General features: G+C 39.5%; 1 protein-coding gene across 3 annotated transcripts in view; it reads left to right on the forward strand.

The window, feature by feature from the left end:
- Window positions 1-3214: 3214 nt before the first annotated feature.
- msra (methionine sulfoxide reductase A) overlaps window positions 3215-18316 on the forward strand; it is a 505505-nt gene continuing 490403 nt past the window's right edge. For all 3 annotated transcript variants that reach the window (XM_043682286.1, XM_043682325.1, XM_043682316.1), the window contains exon 1: window positions 3215-3924. In XM_043682286.1, coding sequence (XP_043538221.1) covers window positions 3852-3924 — 73 coding nt within the window. In that variant the 5' untranslated portion in view covers window positions 3215-3851. The remainder of the gene's footprint in view (window positions 3925-18316) is intronic.

The raw sequence follows: 18316 nt of genomic DNA on the forward strand, positions 1-18316 counted from the left end.
TGTTATGACCTCCCCACTGGTGAGGAGTGGACACTCACAAACCCAATCTCTTTGTCCCCTATGGGTACCTCCCGAAGGGGATAAGTCATTACGTTCTTTCCCCTTTTTCTTTCTTAAAGAAATATTGCAATATTTCTAGCTCCCCATAACTTCAAACACCAATTCATCAATTCATGCTTGACTAACTTTAAAGCCTGTTCCAAACTTGTAAATATATTTTTATATTTATGTTCATTTCTTCAGTATTTAATATTTAAAATGTAAAATGCATACAGTTCCCAATTTTGAAATTCACTGTAATTACCCAGTTTTAGTCCTTTAATTTAAATCCAAAATTAGTTTTCTTAAGTAGTCCTGACCAATCATTGCTCAATTACAATACCATAGGTCGTGAAATAATCAGAGCTGCCTTAAAAGAATTTGTCTATTCAAGTTTAAAAAAAAACTTCTAATGCATGAACAATGGCTCAATCCAAGGTCACAGATATTAACCATAGAATTTTGTTTTTACTACAATCTAATGTTGAGCTGAAACTTCAACGGTCCTCCATAAATCGCTTTTATGTAAAGATAAAAGAGATTAGTTAGAAACTGATAGTAAGGCAGTCATGACCTGTAAAAAGAACAGGAGTTATCATTCTTTTTTTCTTCATAATCTCGATAGAATCCCTAACCTTAAAATAAATCATGTTAAGTTTCCATAATAAAAATAAGATTCAAAACAGTCCTGGAACTCAAGCTCCAGGGAATAAAACACAAACATTCAATCACCAACAAACAAATGTTCACTCAAACCAAATCACAAAGGGTTAAACTTTCTACCAGCTGTACAGCTCTTTTCATTCTCTCTCCCTCACACATTGACATATAAATTCAGATATTTACAATACCAGTCTTCGTCTGTCCTGTACTTTGGCCAGAAGACAGTGGGACGAAGAATGGATTCCTTAGTCAACAATATTTAATCATCTTTCTCCCTTGTACAAGTATTATTTCTCCGATTCCACAACATCCTGCCCAAAGGACTTTCCGGAGGAATGTTGTAAGGGACCCCGCCTCCATTCCCATTGCCTTTTTCTTCTTTTGTTTTCCCGGAGGCTTTTTCCTTACCCACAGCACAATCCATATTGAGTTCCTTCGTTAGTCCCTTATTAACTACTAAAACTAAATCCCGGCCACCAAGGCAATACTTAAAAGTCAATTTTCTTACCTTGGCCTATGCACAGAGTTGCCTGGCACCTTTTTGCCGTATTGTCTATCAACCTCCTCTCACTGTCTGATTCAGATGTCTCTCTTGTGGGATCCGTACCAGACTCCCAAGGGAGCGGACCAAACCGGGACACGAGACCGCTCCTCAATGGGGAACGGGACGCGTCTTCCCAGTGTCCAAGGCCAGCCACTGCCTCCGGCGGTGGAAGAAAATCCCGGACGAGCCCCCAATTGTGAGAAACAAAGCTCACTCACATCAATAATTTCAGTCCGAATCAGTAGTGTCATTTATTCTACACTTGCAAGTGGGTGTGATGTCACAAGGCAGGGACAAAACACACACCGAATTCGACAAACGCTCGATATTTATATAATTTGGCTTCTTTTGTTTTACATTGCTCTTCCCCTATCTACATCCTCCAGTTCCCTAAGACTGGCCCCATTATTCCTGTTTATCCGGTCTTGTCTGTGACAAAATACTTACTCTGACCTCACAAGGCCGTTTGGCCTCATCCCATCCTTTGCTTACCATTATCTACTCCCTCCATCTGCGCTGCCCCTCACAGCATCTTATCACTAAGCCCTTTTAATTGGGGTTTGTTCCTGTGTCTCTGTACAAGTGGGAAACCTACTGTTTATACAGGTCTCTCTTCACAGCATTTTATCTAGTGCCTGTATTTCTACCATTGTTTTGCATCACGTTTCATGCTGGCATACCATTTTAACTGATTATATATTTCCTCCACATAGTTTCCATTCTTGTTGACTCAGCTCTTAGCTGAAACAATTACACACTGATGTGAGTTCATTTCCTCTGTATCAAAACTTATAATTGCAGAAATAACATTAATTTATCTATGTCCCACAGGGCTAACACCAATTGTTACAGTTAACCTGAGAATGTAACATTTTAAAAAAAGTTTTGTGATTTACATATGAAAGAAGTGAAACTATCATGGTCATTCTAACAGATGAAAGACTCAACAAACAATCAAGGTATTTTTCAATGTATAATTTCAGTTACATCACACTGTAAACTTTTTCTATAATTCCATGTCTTACAATTGTGTCCTTCACAACCACCTGATGAAATAGCAGCGCTCCGAAAGCTAGTACTTCCAATTAAACCTGTTGGATTATAACCTGGTGTTGTGTGATTTTTAATTTTGTACACCCCAGTCCAACACAGGCATCTCCAAATCACAAGTTTAGGTTAGGCTATTCTTAGAAACCTGACACAGAGGACAGAAGTGTAGTCTCTGAGCTTTGATTTCTAAATTTTACTTTAATCAATTTAAGTGTTCCTATTATGTCATGAAACGGAATCCTGTGGACTCATTCAGGCAACCTTGACAATACCAAAGGAACTCTTTTATCCCAATTATTTAGACATTCTTGACAATAAATTTTAATAAGAATGTTTAAAATTTGATGTCATTTTTCCATGGGATTGTGGTTGACAAAACATCTGAAAACAAACCTTCCAACTCAGTGAGCAAACCGACATCCAGAACCTCAATCTGAGCTACAAACCTTCTCAAAACTTGCTAATAGATATTAGTAGATGCAGTAGTTCCATCAGATATCCTTTGGAATGGCAAGTAAACAAGCTAAACTGTATTTTTTAATATAAGAATTTCACTGCAATCTTTTGGTGTTACAGACACTCGCATAAGCATTGTAACTTTTAGGGTTTTCTTGGTTTTTATGTTAATGTTTTAAAGTAAAACATATAAAATGATGGAAAAAAGTTCTCATTAGTTGAATAGGTAGGTTGTAAGAACTACGGTGACAAGTTGGTATAGAGTGGCAATAATGGAAACTGTATGGGTTGGTAATGTTGAAGAGGAGCTGAAAATGTGTTGCTGGAAAAGCGCAGCAGGTCAGGCAGCATCCAAGGAACAGGAGAATCGACGTTTTGGGCATAAGCCCTTCAGCTCTGATCTCCAGCATCTGCAGTCCTCACTTTCTCCTAAATGTTGAAGAGGAGTCATGTAGTCTGGGAGCATGATCATTTTGCAGAGAACAGCAATCTGGGAAAATTCAGCAAAATTACAGGATAATACAAGAAAACACTATCAACGTCTAGTAATAGCTGGAACAGGTTTAATACATGGATTGATGGGACCTATGTCCAAACACACCATCCAAATATGGGACCTTTTATGATCTTGTACCATTAAGCAGGTTCACTTAAATGTGATATGCGTGATAATACCTTTTATGATCTGTAGCACATTCGTGAAACATTTCTACAGAGCTTGGCAAGCTTCCATTCTATTTTGAGTGAGCTGGGTTTGAGTGTGGAATGGGAGGAGTGGCAACTAACCGGAAAAATGTCGAAATTAGGAGTTAGGATTGACAAACAGAATGGAGGGGAGCTGCACTATATGATCTAACATTTAAAAAGTTTCACATGGTATATTTTCCTAAAACTGATTTTGTTAATACAGAATATATTTTTTGGAAAAAAAAGGAATACATAAAATGCATCCTATTCACCTGCAGGACAGAAAGGGCAAAGCATGTCATGTAAAGATCACCCAGCTTCATTCTGAACACGGCTGTTCGAACTGTCTCACGTGATTTTCTTGCTGGCGAGCATTTGGCGGCATTTCCTGCACGGCAGAACGGGGCTTATAATGACTTCGCGAGTTCAAATGTTATCGAAAGAGCAAGTCTGTGACAGGAAAGACAATGCAATTAAAGTTTCAGGTACTCGATTAAACTTAATTGAATTACGAATAATTTTCTTTTTTTTAAAAAAAACGAGAGCGACTAGGCTTGTCTTTTGATCGGTCCTACGTGGAGAAAGGCTGAACTGCGAGAATATATTCAGAGTACCATCGTCATAATTGGAGGCGAGACGTGCCGAACCTTCAGCCTCACTTCATGCAACAGCCGAGTTGCGGATTTTAGAATATCACCCGGAACTTGCGCTCGTTCTATCTGCGGGACGTTCCAGTCCAACCTCCTTGTGCGCAATTGCGCAACGTACACAGTGTCGCAGAGTTGGAGAGATTGCTGCTGTCGGGGTGGGGATGGAAGTGTAGCATCCCTCCCGCAACATTCATTACTGTGCTATCCTAATATCAGTTTCACTGAGGCGTTGAAGAGCACAACGAATACTGTCCGACTTCTAAAGGCATTTTTTCCTCTTAAATACCCTTATTTGATTTGGGAAAATCCAGTCTTTCAATATATATCGGACATGTAGAATGATGTTAAAAATCACACAACACCAAGTTATAGTCCAACAGGTTTAACTGGAAGCACACTACTTTCGGAGCGCCGCTCCTTCATCACTATCACCTGATGAAGGAGCGAAGCTGCGAAAGCTAGTGTGCTTCCAGTTAAACCTGTTGGACTATAACCAGGTGTTGTGATTTTTAACTTTGTACACCCCAGTGCAACACCGGCATCTCCAAATCATGTAAAATGATAGTAGTATAATTAAGAAGGCAAGCTGTAGGATGCTGTTTTTGTACAAAAACCTCTTTGCAGTTTGTTCTTCTCCAAAACATGTCCAAATGACACATTATTCATTACCATGAATGAAGTCCTTATTCTTGCAGTAATGCAGATACATGAGTTTTTTTACAAGTTAACACAACAACTATTCTCAAGATTTATGCAAATCCACTCAAACCAGTTTTTTTTTTGTTGTTCTCTGATTTAACTGCTCAAACTGTCCAAAACATATTTTCCCATCTTGTTTGCACATCATATGGAAAGCCACAGATGGTTAGGCCTAAGACACTACCCTGAGGAACTTTTACAGATATTTACTGGGGTGAGATGACTCACCCTCAGTCAGCAAGCTACTGCCTAACAGGTGTGACTTGATCTCACTGATGATAGCATCCATCACTTCACTGATGATTAAGAATGGACTGATGGGATGGCTTTTTGTGAGCAGGACATACTTGGGCAATTTTACACATTGTTGACATAGTACTGGAACAGCTTGGCTGGGGGATTGACAAGTTCTGGAGCACAAGTCATCATTACTATTGCTGGAATGTTGTCAGGGCTCATAGCCTTTCAGAATCCAAGGATGGGGTAACTGAAACTCTTTAAAATTTTCAGTTAATCAGGGTGGGTCAGCATGAATTCATGACAGGTAGGTCATGCTGAACAATTAATTTTTTGAAGTGTGACTAAGGTAGTGGACAGGGCATTGTCTATGAATGTTGTTTATGTAAAATTGCAGAAGGCATTTGATATAGTCCCATGTAAGAGACTGTTTTAAGGCCATGAAATATTGGGCAAATTACTGACATGTCTGGGAAATTGGTTAAGTGTCAAGTGCCAGAAAGTAGATGTAATGAGTTGCCACTCAAATTGATAGGATGTGATCAAAGGTGTCCCACAGGATCTGTGTTTGGGCCTCAGTTATACATGCTATTGATGAATGACTTCAATAATGGCATATAAAGTCATAAAGCTAAATTTACTGATAACACAAAGTTAGATGGTATAATAGATGACAGCTAAAATGATAAAGAGTATTGATTGACTAAGTGAATTAGCAAAACTGTGGCAGATGGAGTTCAATATGAGTAAGTGTAGATGATCCATTTTGGATCAAAAAAGACTAGATCTAGCTACTTTGCAGATAGTATGAAGTTAAATACAGCAGATGTCCAAAGAGACTTTGAGGTTTAGGTGCAAAGATCATTAAAAATGCTATGAACAGCTGTAGAAAATAATCAAGAAAACTAATGGAATGCTGGCCTTTTTATGTAGAGGACTGGAGTACAAAGATGCAGATGTTATACTGCAATTATACAGAACCCTAGTTAGACCCTAGCTGGAGTGCTGTGAGCAGATTTAGATAAACACACTTTAGAAAGAATATATTATTCTTGGAAGAACCATGTAGGTTTACAAGAATGATACCTAGACGTCAGAGGTTAAGTTATGAAGACACTTTATACAAATTAGGCCTTTTCTAGAAATTAGTAAGTTAAGGTACAATATCAATAGCTTCAAAAGTGGGTGACAAAAACGGAGGGAGGTATAACTGTATTGCTTAAAAAATCAATTACAGTTTTGAGAGGAATGATATACAAAACTGGTTAACAAATGAGGATTTATGGATTGAGTTTAGGAATAAAACAAAAGGGGCAGTCACACTATGTGGAGCATACTACAAACCCCAAATACCGAGAAGGAGGTAGAAGAATATATATGAAGACAAATGTCTGTTGGAATAAGAGGACAATAATAGCAGATGACTTTAACTATCCCAATATCGACTGGGTTTCAAACATTCTCAGGTGATTTAAGACTGAAAAATTCATGCACTGTATCCATGAATTTTTTTTTAAACAATCTGTGACAACCCAATGTGAGGAAATACAAATCTGGATTTAGTTTTGGGAAATGAAGATGGGCAAGTGGGTGAAGAGACAGTGGGCAACCATATTTGGGATAGTGACTACAATTTGGTTAGATTTGCTAATATTATGGAAAAGGACAGCGATAAATTAGGTGTAAAAGTTTTTTTTTGCTTGTGGGAAGGCAAACTTTGCAAAACTGAGAAATGATTTGGCTGAGGTGAACCTGGATAGGACAGCGAAGGGATAGTCTGTAGGAAGCCGTAAAAAGTGTGATTCTTAGGGCACAGAGTAGACGTGCACCCTCCAAAATTTAAGAATGGTACTGCCAAATCTAGACTTCCATGGTTATCTTAAAAAATACAGGGAAAAATTAAACAGAAAAAGAAAGCTTATGGTAATCATAAAAAAAAAAACACTGCAGATAACTGAGAGGAGTATAGAAAGTACAGGGATCATTTTAACAAAGAAATAATGAAATCAAAGAGAGGACAATGAGAAAATATTAGCAAGCAAGATGAAGGAAAATTCAAGTTAAGGAAAAAAAAGGGACCTATCAGAGCTGAAGAAGGGAACGTCTGTGAAGATGCAGAGGATATTCACAAAGGAAAGCGATGATGTGGAATCCAAAAGGAGCAGTCTGAAATATTGGACAAAATAATCATAGAGAGAAGGTTTTTGTGAAATTCGAATTCTTGAAAGTGATAGGTCACCAGGGCGGAATGAGTTTTCCTAAAGATGCTGAAGGAGGTCAGGAAGGAAATAACAGCTGCTGTGAGGATTATTTTCCAGTCTTCACTAGACACAGGTAGGGTGCCTGTGGAGTGGAGGAATGCAAATATGTTTCTGTTGTTTATAAAGGATACAAAGGAAACGCCAAACAATTCTGGGCCAGTTAGTCTTAATTCGGTGGTGGGCAAATTGTTAGACTCAGTCGTGAGAGATCAAATACACAGTCACTTAGACATGAACTAGTCAGGGGACAATTAGCACAGCTTTCTTAAGGCGAGGTCGTACTTTACAAATTTGATTGAAATATTTGATAAAGTGATGAGGACGATTGATGAGGGTGGTGCAGTGAATATTGTCTGCATGGATTTTAGTGAGGCATTTGACCAGGTTCCACATGACAGACTGGTCAAAAAAAGTAAAAGCCTGTGGGATACAGGGTAATGTCTCAAATTGGACAAAAGGTTGACTTAGTAACAGGAAGGAAGGGGTAATGATCGATGGCTGCCCTTGTAAATGGAAAATTATTTCAAGTAGTGATCTACAGGCCTCTGTGTTGGGACCGGTGCTGTTGTTTTGTACATTAACTATTTGGACTTGAACATGGGCACAATTACTAAATTTGCAGACAATACTGAAATTAGCAGTGTAGTGGACAGTGTAGCGGATAGCTGTAAGCTCCAAAATGATAAGGTTGGTGGAGCGGACAGGAAAGTTGAAGTTTAACACTGGTAAGTGTGATGTAATGCATTTAAGGAGGTCAAACAGTAAAAGGGAATATACAATAAATGGGAATATCCTGAGAGAGGTGATGAAGTGAGAAATCTTGGCATGCAAATGCACAAAGGTAGCAGTACAGGGAGATAAAGTTGTCAAAAAAAAGCATATGGAATGGGACCTTCATTGGCAGAGGTATGGAATACGAAAGTAAGGATCTAATGATAAAACTATAGAAGTCATTGGTGAGGCCAGTGGAGTATTGTGTGCAGTTCTGGGCACTACATTATAAGGAGAAAATTATTGCTTATGGAGAGAGTACAGACCAGAATTATTTGTGTTACTAGGGCTAGAGAATTGTGGTTACAAGGAGAGATTGGAAAAGTTGGAGTTGTTTTCCTTGGAACAGAAAGCTGAGGGGTGACATGATTGAGGTACTCAAAATTGTGAGGAGTGAAGATAGAGTAGACAGAAGAACCTGTTTCCCCTAGTAGAGAAGTAAAAAAGCAGAGGTCATAGACTTAAACTAAGTGGCAGAAGAACAAGAGGGGACATTAGGGAAAACTTCTTTGTGCGCCCATTTGTGATGGGTATCTGGAATTTCCTGCCTGAGTTGGTGTTGGAGGCAGAGACCGTAAATTATTTTATAAAGTACCGGGATTTGCTCCTTAAGTGCTGTAAGTTGCAGGGCTCTGGGCCACATGCAGGAAGATGGGATTAGAAAGGGCATCTGGGTGTATTTGGATTGCCATGGATAAAATGGGGCACGTGGCCCTCTTCTGTGCTGTATCATTTCTATGGTTCTATATTAACAGGAAATAAACTCTTTCCACTGATTGGGAATAGGAGGCATAATCTGAGAATTAGAGCTAAACCATTCAGGAGTGATGTTAAAAAAGAAGAGATAATAGATGTTTGGAACACTTATGTACAAACAGCAGGACCAGTTGTTAATTTTAAATTTGAGATCAATAAACGTTTTTTAAGCAAAGATATTAGAAGATATGGACCAAAGGTAAGTGTGTGGAATTAGGCCATTGATCAGCCTTGATCTCATTGAAGTAGGCTTTTGGGGCTGAATAGTCTACTCCAGTTGCTATATTCATAATTTTTTTGCCGCTGATCCTACAATGTTGCATAAATGTCGTCAGAAGCCATGAGTTTGTGTGTTTTATGATCCGTATATGTTAAGAGAATGCTCATCACTGTCTAATAGTATGTGACATGATGGAATCAAGATCTTACATTCTACCTTAACTCAGCTCATTTGAAACATGACATGCTAATGGAAGCATGATTTGTATAACTTCATAGCTAAACTTTAGCCCAGACACCAAGGTGCCTGTGAATGTAATGGTTGTATGCATTTGTGCGGTATGATAACATCTGTTGGATCCTTCAATACCATGTTACCCAAGCCTAATTTCTGATATTATGAGGGATGACCTGTACATTATTGCATCAGGGAAAATTTCCTGCTGGAGGCAAACCCACCAAAAATTCTATTTCAGCATATTGTAGGAAGATGACAGAACCTGATGATGAGTTTGTGTCTTTGGCTTACCCGCTCAACTCCTTCTGCAGACAAACTAACCTAACTGAAGGAAAGTCACTGGACGTTTGGGGAAAAATAATCAACATCAACAGATCAAAGATCTTATTCAATAAGCGCAACTAAGTAAGAGGCTGTTATGATTTTGTTGGGTGATAGTTTGCTGTGTGAAAGTGGAACATCTCCAGTGAACAAAATGCTTAGAAAGGCCTACACGAGATTTTCCCATTAATGGTGAAATGGATGTATTTTGCAAGATTCCCGGAAAGTAGTATTTTATCGCTTCATGTTGCATTTGCAACTTATTGACATGTCAATGTTTCAAAATACTGAAGTAATTGCTAGTAACACAGCCACAAAGATGACCAGGAAAATGAGCACTTACAAAAGAGGAAAAATGGTTGAGAACTTAGAGCTAGAAAGTGCAGCTGCGACATCCAGCTTGACTCTCAATTAAGTGAATTTTGAAAGCTTACTGCACTGAGCAATGTACTGGAAGAGTTATCTGGGTTTATATTTACATTTTCGATCTTAACCAATTGTACAGTGCTTTTAGAGTGAATTCTGTTATTCTTTAAATTATGAAGTATTTGTTTATTGATATTTGTCTTCAAAACAACTATTTTCCTCTTTTATACTTCATGCTATGCATCATTACAACTACACATGACAGGTGGAATGTTCTTCACTAATCCCCTGCACCATTCCTTTCCCACAGTCCTCTGCAACTACATTCTGTGAAATATTCTGTAAGCTTGTAGTGCCTCCTTGTAGCATCCACTTTAGATCTGGAAATTTTACGGGGTATGTACAGATGTGAACTCAGAATTTTTTCAGATAAGACAAAGATAACCCACGCTATTTCACTTGCATGTATTTAAGGGAAAAGGAAGGATGAGTATAGGTAGCTCCTATTGAAGATCTGGTACTGATACAGCTGGCCTTGGGCAAATGGCTACCTTCGGTGCTGCAATTTCCATTATAGCAGTGAAAGCTGGTACTTTTTCCTTTGCTAACACTGTTACCTTTCCAATCAGTGGGGTCACATTGTTCATTGGTAATTCACTGCTGGAGTGAAAAAAGCATTTGATAGGTAGTAGCTGTGGTAACTATTATGTGATCTTCAGGTCCTTTGCTGGTACTGGCTTTTCAGTTTCACTGTTGTCAAGTCACCAGTTTTTAAAAATATACTTAGCATGCTGTCAATGCATAACAATAAGAAAAGTAATCAAATTAATTCTTGTGGTCCATTCTTTTCAACTTTACCTAGATTTAGTGTCAAATTCTTAACTGATGTTAAGAGTAGGGTTTGGCTAATGTTTATATGCTATTATAGCTTTGCTCTTGCGGCTTATGATGCTTATAATCTGACTACATTAGAGCTTTAGAAATAGTTAACTTTAATTTTACTTATCTGATTGCTCTCGCAAGGAACTGCACATGATTAGAAAGAGAATATCATTGTTCTTATTTCTCAGTTTTCATGCTTCTGTTTTTATTTGTGTTTCTTTTTTCTTTCAGTTTCTGTCTGTTTCTATAGTCTTCTGTTTCTATTTTAACATTTTTGTTTTTGTCATGATCATTTTTGTTACACTTTTACTTCTGACTGCATGATGCTAGGATAGAAGCCATCAGTAGCTGTATGCTGCATTTAGATTGAGGTTTATTGGAGAGGTGTGGTTCTCTGAAGCTTTGTGACTGTCCAGCCCCCACACTCGACCGATAATCTGTGCTTATCGCCGGTCATCCATCCATTCCACATGCATTCACCTTTTCACAAATTTTAGAAAACAAGTCAGAGTCCTTTGGATGAAACAGATAGGAGGAAAGAGAAAAAAATTTGGTTGAGGGACAGTGGAATTTTAACCACTTTCTTTCACTTAATCATATTTCCTTTCTTCTTTTCTCTGCCCAAAACAGGCAAGTCCCAAATTCATCCCAGCTGAAGCAGGAATCATCCCACATTCTGTCTGATGAATGTGATCCACATCAGTCATCCAGTTGACTGAGTCTAACAACTTCCTATTGGTACTAAGTGACACGGTGCAACAGTGCTTAACATTGCTACCTGACAGCACCAGGGACCCAGTTTTAATTCAGCTTTGAGTAACTGTCTATGTGGAGTTTGCTCTTTGGAGCATTGATGCAATGGGCTGATTGACCTCTTTCTGTATTGTAAGGGATTCTGTAATTCTACTGGTTGTTGTGACTGTTCTATAAGACAGTTAGGCATGGCAAGATCAGCTCTATCAGTATGTAAAGGTGCCTGATATTTCATGTAGAATAGGATTGTTGGCAGCAAATCTACCCTGAATCTCCTGATTCTCTGGAAGAAATCAACATTAACAATCATGGCAATGTGCACTTTTACATGCATTTGAAATTTGGTGCTATGAGTAATGATGGTAAAGACTGATTTATTTCCATTATTTGGCTGATGAAAAGACTCTCCTGCTATTGGCATATGTTGGAACGATATGCAGATTTGATGCTCAATCTGTTTGGTTGTGGGACTTGCTTCTGGTTCAGAGGCAGGAATGCTACTCACTATGCCTCAAGACTTCCTCCTTAATCACTCTCCTTTATAATTTCTCTCATGTTTTTCTGTCATTCATCTCATCCATAAACCTGCCATTTTGATTTCTGCAACATTTTCTATCTACAAAGATGAGTAGCAGGAGATGGTTTACGCAAGATCTTACAGTTGTCTTCATATTTTATTGTGGAGCTTTGCGTTGTTAGTAGTATGTTGAATATTTCTTCACTGGAAATATAAGTCAAAATAATTTTACATTGAGGTTTCAAATATCAGACAGAATAATTGTTTCTCCTCTATTTGTAGTATTATTTAGTCCAATTTGTTTTGGTTTATAACATTGATAAATAATGATTTCAAATGTAAAAGACTACCAGTTCATTGAAAGGGGTTTGTGATATTTAATTTTTACATTTTTTTAAATGAAAGTTGCATATTATCAGCTTTAATATATTATACTCATTTTCACTTTGAATTTTTTGAAATAATTTTTATTTCTATATGACCTCAATTAACTAATGGAAATTGCAGCCAATTATTACAATTTTATATATCAACTTTTGAATGAAGAGATGACCTTTTGAGCTAAGTCCAGTGTGTACAATGGATGCAAACAAAAGTCAAGGATTAATTTATTGCAATTTTACCTTGAAGCAGTTTTATGTTTTAATTAATTGGATATTCAGAATATATTAAAATGTAAAAAGTGTGTGATAATGGAAGTATGGAAAAGTAAGAATTTCAAAATAAGTTGTGCGGCTTTGGAAAAAAGCTTACATTTCTTCAAAAATATTTTTTCACTATGGCTATTGAAATAGATTATTTATTGTCCACTTACTAAAAGGATCACTGAACAGAATGTTAATATTGCAAGGCCAAATTCTCTTGGTGGATGCAGAGGATAGGGAGTCCAAAGTTTTAGAGGTTCATCATTTAATTTTTTGCGTTAATGCTGAAACTGTAGATGGGAGTTGTTTGAATGCTTTCGAATGCTCATTTCTGGGAGCAAAGGTGAGAGTTCATCAAGATGTGAGGAAGAAATGTGTCCCAACTGTTCTCCTCATGGTTTACAGCTTTTAGATACAGGTCCCTTCTAAGGTGATGGCAGTGGAGTAGGGAGCATTTGGTCTCCATGCCTAGAGATCATCCATGCTGACCACTTTTTTTTTCTTTATTTTCTTTTTAAATTTTGCTTTCTTTTTTTTCTGTATATCATCTTTTTGGCGGTAGGTGGGATGAAGTTGGCTTTTAAGATTAGGTTAGATTCCCTACAGCGTGGAAACAGGCCCTTTGGCCCAACTAGTCCACACTGACCTTCCGAAGATAACCCACCCATACCCATTTCCCTCAGACTAATGCAGCCAACACTATGGACAATTTAGCATGGCCAACTGACCTAACCTGCACATCTTTGGACTGTGGGAGAAAACCGGAGCACCTGGAGGAAACTCACGCAGACACTGGGAGAATGTGCAAACTCCACACAGACATTCACCCAAGGTTGGAATCGAACCTGGGACCCTGGTGCTGTGAGGCAGCAGTGCTAACCACTGAGCCATCATGCCATCCTTTGTTGTGGTCCAGAGTATGGTGGCAGTTGCTGAGCCCAGACTGAGAGGATGGCGAGGCGGCTGGTGAGCCCGTTTTGGGACCTGGAGGGTGGCAGCAGAGTGGGACTCTGGAATCAGCGTCAAGGTGGTGGCTGGTGGAAGGGTGAGCATGGGGACCTGGTTTCAGCTTCTATATCAATGGAGACTGGCAGCGGCTACGACATTGAGGTGGTTTGACCCAGTATTTGGCTGTCTGGAAATTCTTTGGACAGCTTTTGCCACATCTTCTTTCCTGGGATCGGTGACGGGATTGGTCCTTAGGGCGCCTTCTGCAGAGTCTTGCTGGCTGGGATTCCAGCAGACTGGTATGGATGGCCTGCTTTGGTGGCAGCTTCCAGCCCAATATTCCATTAGCCTGGTATTCCATCGGCCTGGCATGGCAGTCTTGCAGCGGTACTGCTTTTTCCTGAAGTCAAGAGCTGCGAATTGATCTAAGATCGATTTTGTCATAAATCTTTATTCAATTTTTCTTATCTATGCCTTTTGTTGTTAACATAGGCACCATGGAATGGCGACTTCAGCACATTTTGTAAAAAATTACAAATTACAATAAATGACTAATCTTTTTTTTGTTTCAGAGGCAGACAGCACTCTAATAGCTTGGTAATAATTTAACAGCTTGTGTAGCTTTCTGAAGTATTTTTCTATTTTCTGAACTCTGGGTTGTTGTGAGTGCTAAGAATGCAGCATCACATCTATTCAAAGTGAAGTTCCTGAATTTATATTTTAAATTTGTTGGTAAAATTTGTCCGAGCAAAGGAAGGTTGCTCTAATGTGCTCACAAAGTTTACAGTTACAGAAGCACCAACTGTGCTATTGCAGAAATAAATCTTTGTATGATGCAAAATATATAAATTTACAAAGAAATTAAAAATGTGAAAAATTGCAAATATGTAATTGAATGAATGTTTCTCCCTCAAAAGATTACAGAGCCATAACCGTGCTGTCTGCCTCTAAAACAAAAAAAGTGACTTGAGTGTACTTGTGCATGAAACACAGAAAGCTAGCATGCAGGTGCAGCCGGTAATCAAGAAACCTGATGGAATGTTGGCCCTTACTTAAGGGGGTTGGAGTATGAGAGTAGGGAAAGGGTGGAAAAGTTAAGAATCACACAATGCCAAGTTCTAATCTAACAGGTTTATTTAGAAGTCTAATCTAATCTAATATAATCTAATCCAAGCTTTTGAAGCACAACTCTGAAAGTTGTCCCAGGAATGAAAGGCTTAACATAGGAGGAATGTTTGAGAACTGTACTTAATGGAGTTTAGAATAATGAGGGAGAATCTGATTGAAACTTTCAGAATACTGAATGGCCTGGACAGAGTGGACATTGGAAAGATGTTTTCATTGGCAGGAGAGATGAGGACCCGAGGGCACAGCCTAAGAGAACTTATCTATCTCTGTTTTAAATATACTCAGTGACCTGGTCTGCACAGCTTTCTGTGGCAATGAATTTCACCGATTTACCACTCTCTGGCTCAAGAAGTTTCTTCTCATTTCCATTCTCAAAGGTCTTCCCTTTACTGTTAGGCTACTATAGAGCCACAGGACTGGCAGTGTCCCACTTCATGGACCAAGACCACTTCAACTAGACACCTGGCCACAACCAATCCCAGATTGATATTGAATGTTGCCTTTAATTTACTGTGCCACGACACCCTGACTGACCGGTCCATCCCTGGAAAATGCAGTACCGCCAGGCCAATGGAATATCTCTGCTCTCCTCTTAGGGTGAGACACTTACCCTACCATCTCCGGGTGTCGTCACAGCCATTTTCAAAGCACAGTACAATGAAAGGTTTTACCAAGTGCGCATTGAGGAGTGGTTTCCTCTAGAAATCAGCAAACTTCTAAATATCCAAATCTACTTCATGAGAGTCCTTATCAGGGACCCAGTAGGCTTTGCAGTTCCTCAGGTCCCCACCAAATCCATTTATAAAACTGCTTGCACATTTCCTCCCCCCCCCCCCCCCCCCCCCCCGTCCCGTCACTGCCGGACGTCTTTGGTAGACTGTACCCTTAAACATTTGAGACATGGCTGCTTGCTTGTTGTATATGCACTGTGACCAGGAACTCAACTGGACTCATCATATGGCTACAAGAACAGGACAGAAGCTAGGAATACCCTCATTCCTGATGAAGGGCTTTTGCCCAAGATGTCGATTCTCCTGCTCCTCGGATGCTGCCTGACCTGCTGTGCTTTTCCAGCACCAGAATCTCGACTCTGATCACCAGCACCTGAAGTCCTCACTTTCTCCTAGTAAACCCAGTGGGGCTCTTCTCAGCCCCAGCCCAGTCGGTGGTGGTTTCTCGGCAGCCCATGGTGATCTCTTGGCCTTGCGTGGTGGTTCTCAACCTGGCACAGCAGTGATGTGGCCTGGTCTCAGTCTGACATGGTGATGTCACAGCCTGATCTCTCAGTAGCCTGTGCTAGAGTCTCAGCCCAACATGGCGATATGTCAGCTGTTCAGACATGTTCCAGAAGGAGGAGGAGGAGGAGATGAAGGCGGTGATAGCTTCTGCAACAGTAACAGTGGTGGCATCGCAGCCAAACATGGGGAGTGCAAGGAGGTCCCCAAGTATCTGCGGTGGCAGTGTGGAGAACAGGCAGCTGAGGTCACCTGGATAGCAAAGTACGCAGAGGACTCAAAGACTCATGAACTTTTAACTTTATTCCTTTTATTTTTCTAGTCTATATTAAGAAGGACTTTAACTATTATCTTATTTATTTATTTTTCTACTTATTCCATGAAGGTAATGCTTAACTTGTTTTAAACTTAGATTCTTTTACTACCCTGTACCTAAGATTTTTTTGTACCTCGATACCGTTGCACTCATGTGTGTGGTGATATTGTACACTTTTCACTACACTCCTGTACTTGAGTACACATGACAATATAGATCTAAATCTCAGAGAAGAAAATCCTCATCTTAAATTGGCACCCTTCCGTTCTGAGCCAATGTCCTTTGGTTCTAGACTCACCCATGAGGGGAGTTGAAACTTTATTGCTGGAACAGCACAGCAGGTCAGGCAGCATCCAGGGAACAGGAGATTCGACGTTTCGGGCACAGGCCCTTCTTCAGGATTCCTGAAGAAGGGCCTGTGCCCGAAACGTCGAATCTCCTGTTCCCTGGATGCTGCCTGACCTGCTGTGCTGTTCCAGCAATAAAGTTTCAACTTTGATCTCCAGCATCTGCAGACCTCACTTTCTCCTCACCCATGAGGGGACACATGCATAAGATCATAAGACTTCGCAGCAGAAGTTAGACCTTGCAGCTCATTGAGTCTGCTATGCCATTCAATGATGCCTGATAGGTTTTTCAACTCCACTTTCCTGATTTCTGGCTGGGAAAAGACAACAATCTCTGAAGAGTGTTATGTCAAAAGTACTTGACCTTGTAGTCATTTGATAATACAGAACTTGTCCATCTTGAAATTAAAACACAGTCGGTTTGAAGGTTTTTGACTTGCACTGATCAAGTTAGGGGAATACTTCATTCATACTGTATATATGGAGAGTGGTGATTGGTTGACAGTGGACTGTGATTGGAGTAGGCATTACCATGGAAGATGCACCAGTTAATAATGACTGACAATTAACTGTCAAGTTCTGTTTTAATTCTTTTTCAAACAAGGCAAATTGACACGGATTGGTCTGAGAGCTGAGCCAGAGAATGGTTGTCACTTACTGCATCTGGTTCAATGTAAGTAGTATGACCTTTCTTTCTCCGAAGCACAAGGCCTGATAGATTAATCTATATGGATTGCTGTACTTGCAAGTGTGCTATTTGTGAGCCTGGCAGACAATCCTAAATTGTTTGTCCTAATGTCTTTTTGAGCAATACATTGGCGAAGTGAAATGTTAAATTTTAGACGAAAAAGATTACAGATTGTTGATCAGTAGCTAGAATAGTTTTCTACACAAATTGTTGGATACCTTCCTTAGTCAGTCAGAGCTAACTAAATTTGCTTTTCTGGATTTAGTGGTGTAGATTTTAAATTGTCCTTTTAATGCCCTTCGCTTCAAGTTCCAGTGAGCTTTAAAGCTTTTTGATCAAAAGATGGCACAAACATCTTGCCTTTTAAGTTGTTTGATTGCAGCATTTCTTAATAATGAAAAATGATATCTTTAGGTAGATCTTACATTGCAATACGAAATTAAGCACTAAGGTGGGGGGGGGGTGATAGTAAGGAAAGATATCGATCTGAGACAGGTACAGCTGAGAACAGAAGTGAGTCGAACAGTCAGGGCAGGCAGGGACAAGGTAGGACTAATAAATTAAATTGCATTTATTTCAATGCAAGGGGCCTAACAGGGAAGGCAGATGAACTCAGGGCATGGTTAGGAACATGGGACTGGGATATCATAGCAATTACGGAAACATGGCTCAGGATGGGCAGGACTGGCAGCTGAATGTTCCAGGATACAAATGCTTCAGGAATGATAGAAAGGGAGGCAGATGATAGATGGGGTGTGGCATTTTTGATAAGGGATAGCATTACAGCTGTGCTGAGGGAGGATATTCCTGGAAATACATCCAGGGAAGTTATTTGGGTGGAACTGATTGGGATTTTATTATACACCCCCCAATAATCAGAGAGAAATTGAGAAACAAAATT

The sequence above is a fragment of the Chiloscyllium plagiosum genome, chromosome 3 (assembly GCF_004010195.1).
Source record: "Chiloscyllium plagiosum isolate BGI_BamShark_2017 chromosome 3, ASM401019v2, whole genome shotgun sequence".
Lineage (NCBI taxonomy): Eukaryota > Metazoa > Chordata > Chondrichthyes > Orectolobiformes > Hemiscylliidae > Chiloscyllium > Chiloscyllium plagiosum.